Raw genomic sequence first — 7,310 nt, forward strand, 5'->3', positions numbered from 1 at the left:
CCCATTTTACTGGAAAGTATTCTAGGTTTGCTGCAGTTATATTTGACCATGTAACTGTTTTCCTAACAAACAAATGCTGTAACATTTAATATACTGCTTTAATAATAGTGAATAAATCAGTACATAAGCCTTTTGTTCATGTGTGCCCCATAATCTAGATTTACTCTAAATTAAACCAGATGGTGATTGCTTAACTCTTTAGTTTGAAGCTCTTACAGTGCAAGGCAACTATTAAATGCAGCTTACTCTGGGCGAATCGAGGTGGATTGTCATTGACATCAGTCAAAGTGATGTTCACGGTGGTGGTCCCTGATAATCCACCCATCTGGCCTCCCATGTCCTTTGCCTGGATAACTACTTGGTACTGCTCCCTGTTCTCTCTGTTCATGTTTGGCAAAGCAGTTCTGATGATGCCTTAAATAAATAAAGGAAAAACAAAACTTGTTAATAATTCTTTAATTTTTGATGTGCGGCAATCTGCTGCATCTTTTTGTATTAATCTGTGAAATATATTTCTCATGTATTCATTATATGTTGAACAAACCTTAGTTCTACATCACAACTCCCTTTCCAGTTTAGATTTCATGCTAAAAATTATTCAGGATATCTATGCACAAGGTTTATGAGTAGAAAGAACACCTTTTATTAGTCCAAGTAGAGTTATTAACAAAAAAAAAGAACAATTTGTTCTAGGGCACAAACCTTTATTCTTGCCTTTTTCAGAAATGTTGTCACTCAGATCCTTAAGCTACCAATAGTACCACTGTAAAGTTACTTACACTTCATAGTGTCAGCTGTAATAAGTCTAAGTTTTTATCTTTTTAATAAGAATTATTAATTATGAGGAGAAAAACAATAAATATTGTTTAATTTCTGGTAGATTTTAAAATTATTTTTTAGGTTGTCTAAAATTTTTAAAATGAAAGAGAAAGTCTATGGTTTATGATAAATGGAAGTAATGACAATTTTCCTGACCTGTTTCTGGTTCCACAGAGAAGTATGGCTGTCCCTGAAGTATGCTGTAAATTACTCTGGCACTGTTTCCATATGAAGGGTCATCGGCATCAGTAGCTGTAACTTGCACCACAGAAGTACCTGAAACATCCAAAGTCAGCTTAGTTTCACATGGTACTAGGTAAAGGTTCAAGAACATCAATTTCCATTCAGCTGGCCTCGAAAGATTTCAGCTAGTGTTGATTTGACTTTTCAAATATATTTATGATCTTCTAGTGAACTTCAGGTACATGTTTCCCTATTTCAGGATCTCATTCTATGTAAATTGAATCTAAACTTCCCTATGACTATGATCTAATTAGCAAAGGTAAACAATAGCTATGGTTGAGCTGAATTCTTATCCTTACCCAGCTACAATATTTTCATAATTATGTAGTCACTTCCTCTTTTCAGAAGACTTATTTGTATTTATGACAATAAATATCTGCTTTCCATTACCTAGAACGGATTAGGGGGTTTTTTGGGCCAATGATGTCAACATGCAGGAACATGACAGAAAAAGATGATTAAATAGATCACTGGAACTTGGGAAAAACTAGTCATCAGTTTTCCTTACCTTCTAAGTGTTAATATAGATAGATACTAACAGAATAAATATTGCTATATGGACTTTGAAATCTGCTGGTTATTTAGACTACAGAAACTTTTTGAATCTTAAAGACCATCTCTAAATTTTAGTGGAATATACTAGTCCTTCAAAACATGAGCTTCTTACCATTGCCTCTGGCATTTCTTGCTGAATCAAAATAGTTTCTACATCTTGTTCAAATCTTCCACCAGAGAAATAAAGTATCAGCAAGGTTCTCCCCTATTGTACCTCCATAAAATTCAGATATAATTTTAAGTATATAGGAAAGAAGTGAAAAAGGCAAGGAATAGAAAATAAATCATCCTGTGCACATAAGTGGTTAGCCTCAGGCTATTCTAAGGATCAGAAGACTTCTGATAAACTTGTTTATCCTTTTCTCCCAGTTCTTTCCCTCTACCAAATACTGCCAAACATTGTCAAATAAAGCAGCTGTAAATCCAAGCCCCTTGACACAACTATTTGTTCCATCTCGTAATTTGACCACATTGTATATTTATTCTAACATACTTAGAAAGGCAAATACAGGGAAATACTAAGGTTCCTCAGTTTTTTGGGATTTCACAAGATGACAACAAATATTTTGACAAGTCAGTTGTTCAACCATGTGAACAATCTCACCAGTATCAATGGAATGAGCACCTGCCTAACTGTTGAATCAGAGGTGCGTTCTCAGAAATGTTCAGTTTTCAACTGTTTTAGAACAGAAACGTTTGTTTCAGTGAGTCTGTAAACATACTTGCCTCTCGAAGAATTCATAAGAAAATTACTGATATCAAAATGGAGTGGATCACTGATTTAACAGAAAAATCCTCAAACACAAAATAAAGTCTTAAAAAGATCAAAAATTGCTACAAAAGTATAATGAAAAAATAAGAGAAAGATTATGAATACTTTCAGCTGTACTGATTGCACTAGTGATCATCTAAACTAGAACTAAAACTGAAAATCTGAACACCTTTAAAATATAGGAATGTAGGTGTGATAGAACTTTCCTAAAAAGTTGACCTGTTTCCAATTCACAAATGTCTTGTATCTCCAGCAACATTGAACTCCATTTGTAGATTTATGTCTATATAAATATTCTGTTAAAGCATACAGTGGTCTTTTTGTTGAATATATTTAAGTTCTGAGGAGTGTTGCCTTGATTCTGAAATGCACTTCGTGGACCATCCTAGTATACAGCAAACTGCAGTGCTAGAATGTATACGTGCTCCGAAAGAATATTTGCTCTGAAATAGCAAAGAGGTGTTGTGTAAAAGAAAGAGAAGAACAAAGAATGTTCAGTAACATAAATGCTGCAAACACTTATGCAATAGAAAAAAAATCAAACCACCAAGTATACCAATCAACGTGGCATTATCCAAGTAAAGTTTACAAATCCTGCATTTTATATCTGTAAAAACAGAGAACATTCATCATCAAGGCATCTATCACAGTATGTTAATCAACAAAGTCTACATTGCAGACCAATGAAAGGTGATATTTTGTCTCTGTTACCTATACCTGAATTATTTCTTGTTTATAATTTTCACATTTCTTTCATATGTTCAAACATAGCAGTTTTTATTAATAGGTCAATTGTATGAGATTTTTATTTCATTTTAGTTTAAAAAATGTGCAGAATTGCCTTTGCAGGATAATTTGGAAGAAAATTGAGGAATGTGTTTAATAGCTTTAAAATAATAATAAAAAATTCCATTTGCAATTTTCCTGGTTTTTAGCTGGGACAGAGCTTTTTATTAGCTAGAATAGTACTGTGTTTTACTTTCAGCATGGGATTTGTTATGACAGAAACGCTGATAACATACCAATGTTTTCATTTTTGTTATTGGAACTGCAACTTACTATTTTAATATCAGTATTATTTTAAGTTTTCTTTTATTTCATTTATTAAATTATTCTTACCTCAACCTATGAGTTTCCTTACCCTTGCCCCAAGTTCTCTCCCCTGTCCCCTGAGGGAATGGCTGTGTTGGCTGCTAGCCCAGTGCTAGCCCACTGAAACCACCACAGCAGTAATATGTGTATAATAGTTACTGCTTTCTCAGTTATGAGTGTCATAATGCACATAAAATATATTAATTAATGCTATTTTAATACACATACACATGAAACAGAACAAATCATAACAGCTATCCTTCTCTCTAGCTGCAATAAGCATGGCTGCATATACACCCAATAAAATCGGGTGATTTTGGAAACTGTAGATTTGATCCTGTTCATTTTAAAGTCCATGGGAAGAGTCTTAGGCTCCTTAATTTCTTCACTATCACACAGTGCAATTTACTCAACGGGTTGTGCTCAGGGTAATATACACCCCATTACCCAAAAGCAGTAAGGATGAACTGTGTTTTTTTAATGTTGCCTCACCTCTTTGGCTTTTGCTGACCAGCCACTGATGAGGTATCTGGCAGGAAAAGTGGAAAGGCATTGCTACTTCTGCCTGCCATACGGATACAGAAGTCACCACTTTGATCCTGGCCCTTGCTCGTAAGAGGAAGAGAGACATGCTCTCTAGGCTTCCACTGAGGGATCAGTGATTCCTATGAAAAACCTGGCAGAAACTATTCCAAGAAGTGCACAGGAGGAGTATATCAGTGTATCAGTTATATTGTGCACATCAACTGTCAAACCATCAGCTTGTTTTGCTTTGCTTCAGTTCACTGAAGTCACTGAAGACCACAGATTCTTAATACTACAAATATATTGTGTGCTCTGGTCTGAAACCTGGACCAGAAATCCAAAGGCACTGAAGATGATCAGTCATGTCAGGGCTTAAAAACTACAGCGTGGATGTGACTTAGTCAGCACTGCTTGGTCTGGGCCTTGCTGTGTCTTTTACATAGGCACAGATTGCTTCTGATGAAGCTGTTAAGAGTCTTAGACCTTCAGGATCTAAAGCCTAATCTGAACTCCATAGGAGTGCATAAAGGAAACAGTGATAATATTCTGGAGAATACGGCACCGGCTATGTTATTAATAAGACCTATGAATTCTGCAATTTTCTCCTCGTATACTTGCAAATTTTATTGTACAATAAACTAGAATTATATGGTGGTGAGCTAGGCCCAGAAATAAACAGTCATTTGTCAGATTATTCTAGTTCTTGGAAGGCATATTTTAACATAATTTTAATTAAATTGTTTGAATCTCCCTAGGGTCTAGTACTATAACAGTAATTAATATATTTGGCCCTTTGTAATGTGTTCCTTGCAAGCATCTTCAAACACCATGCAAGTCTTAATGACTTTGACCTCACAATGCATTTATGATGTAGACGTATTAGACAAGAATCACTGAAGGCAATTAACTAGGAAAAAGAACCTACAGAATATCCGTTGTAGAGCTGAATTTGAAACTTATATTTCCTTTTCCTTACTCGCAACTGAGTTATGTGATATTTAACTAGAGCAAGTACTCCCCACAGTAAATTACCCATACAAATAACAAGCCAAATTAGTAGAAATTTTCTGCTCTTTCTAGTGGAAAAGACAGGAAATAATGACACGTGTTCTCCCCTGAAATAAGCTATTTAATGTAGAAGAATAACAGAGAAGTGGAAAGGGCTGCGTATTCAAATAAGTCAATGTCAGAAACGTCTTGGAAAACAATAACTGGGAAACAACGACTAAGCACTGGGAACTGGTGGAACAGCACTAATGAGGGAGTGTACAAAAAGCCTAGGGAGAAAACCAAACAATAGTAGCTCTAAATGCTGTTTGAAGAGAAAGACAAAAAGATAACCAAAGGTAGAGGTGACAGTCTAACTGTGAGATGCCCAACCTGTGGCTTACAAGTAAACCTAGAGGGAGATTACATTTTATGAAGCGTACATTGATATCCCTAATTCATAAACAGAAAAGACCAGCTCGGGAGCATGAGAGATAGTAAAAATAACACTGAAGATGCAGGATGGAATAAGGATAAGAAATTATTAGAGAATATATAGGCTACAACAGATGCATAGAGAAGCACCAACAAATAAAAGAAAGTATGTGATGATAAAAAACCCCATTCTAAATAGCAGGAAGTTCTGAAACCTTGTCCGAAAGATACCAATAAGCAAAAGCTGTATAGAGGAAAATAGACTCATCTGCAGCTCTGAACAGAAACCTTTGAATGAGCAGGAAGAGATAGATAGGTGAAGAATATGATGGACAGAACAGAAGATTGTATCAGAACTGTAAGAATATTCTGAGTCAAAAACTTTGAAAGTAAGGAAAAGAGAAAAGTGAAAGAAGATAAAATATACAGTAATCAGTACAAAAGCTTCAGGAGAACAAGATGTCTTCTAGGATATTGACCTAACTGCAAGATCCTGAAGTTGGCCTATTTATCTCTGCCTTTACTACAATTAATGAGCAGCAGAAGAAAGATGAACAAGACAACAAAGAATTTATAGGCCTTTGTCAAGACACTGTATTTGGTAACAGAAATAGCCACATTCTCAGGTATCCACCTGGCTAATACCACAGCCTGAGGAAGAAACCAAAACTGCTGTTTCTGTGTATGGCTACGTCATGGTTTGATACCTTAAGGATAGGAGCAGAGGGAGTAGATAAAGACTTAACCGTCTTTTTCTTAACTCCGGGCCCCCTTTGCAGTACCTTATAGTACAGGGCATTTCAGAATGGAGCAGACCCTGCACTCTAAGGGGTGCAGAGATCTCAGTTATTTCAAACAGATGCTTCGTGCATGTTTTTGCTGCTTGTGCGCTTCTTTTGATGCTTTTGGTGAAGAAAGCAGGACATGAGGTAATAACAGCCTTCACTTATGAATCAGTACAGAAATACTGGTGATTAAAAGTTTACCAATTTACTAAGTTATTAAGTAACACAGAAGTTATTAAATAACAGAGAAATTAATGAAATACGCAATCTTGATGAAAACTTAAAATGTATGAAGAGAAACCAAATAGCTCTTAACTCTTAATAGCTGCTAACTACCTTATACAGTGTAGCTCTAAAAGCAATGAGGCATATGAGTAAACTTACATATTATGATATGCTACCATGTCTGTCCTCTTTCTGGTATGCAGATGAGTGCATATAGAGTTAATATGAACATCTCATCACTGTGGTTGCAGTACAGATGTGTACAAATAGATCATACAGTTGCAAAACTGCAGAATAGTTGACTATTTTTGACACTTCTTAAAATACAGGTAAGATTAAACCCATCCATTTGAAAGAGTGATAGTGAGTATTGGGACTGAGAGTGCAGGCACCAGATGATACTAGAGGTCTCAAGAATGCAGTCCCAGAATAACATATCAGAGACCCCAAAGACATAAATACAAGTTACTGGTCACATTGCAGACTGAATCAGATTTAAAGTATAAAAAAGATAAAAAAGAACAAATATCAAACATCTGTAAAACATCACTTGTATTGTGAAAATACGGAGAAGATAACTAGAAGATATAAAAGATGATGACAAACTTTACAAAAATCGGAACCAATTAACAAAATGAATTGTTCCAGTGTTGTCTCCCCCAATAAAAGGCATGACTTCTGATCAATATTACCATCTTTCTGCAGCAGGTCCTCTTTTTCCTTTGGTAGTGAAAAAGCCATGCATTTTCATTTGCTATTCACCCCATTTTGCTATTACTACTCATCAATCATACTTATACAAAAAAAAAAAAATCTCTATATGGGTGGTTTAAGGAGATTGAAATTTTTAAAAGCAGTGTTTGTGTATGTGT

At 35.3% G+C, this 7,310-nt stretch overlaps 1 protein-coding gene across 1 annotated transcript in view; it reads right to left on the reverse strand.

Annotated features, from left to right (window-relative positions):
• Window positions 1–216: 216 nt before the first annotated feature.
• LOC114819019 (cadherin-10-like) overlaps window positions 217–7,310 on the reverse strand; it is a gene marked incomplete at both ends in the record, with an annotated part of 11,844 nt that continues 4,750 nt past the window's right edge. The window contains 2 exons of the mRNA XM_029087193.1: window positions 217–414; window positions 976–1,095. Of these exons, the coding sequence (XP_028943026.1) occupies window positions 217–414; window positions 976–1,095 (318 nt within the window). The remainder of the gene's footprint in view (window positions 415–975; window positions 1,096–7,310) is intronic.

The sequence above is a fragment of the Antrostomus carolinensis genome, unplaced genomic scaffold (assembly GCF_000700745.2).
Source record: "Antrostomus carolinensis isolate BGI_N321 unplaced genomic scaffold, ASM70074v2 scaffold18621, whole genome shotgun sequence".
Classification (NCBI taxonomy): Eukaryota; Metazoa; Chordata; class Aves; order Caprimulgiformes; family Caprimulgidae; genus Antrostomus; species Antrostomus carolinensis.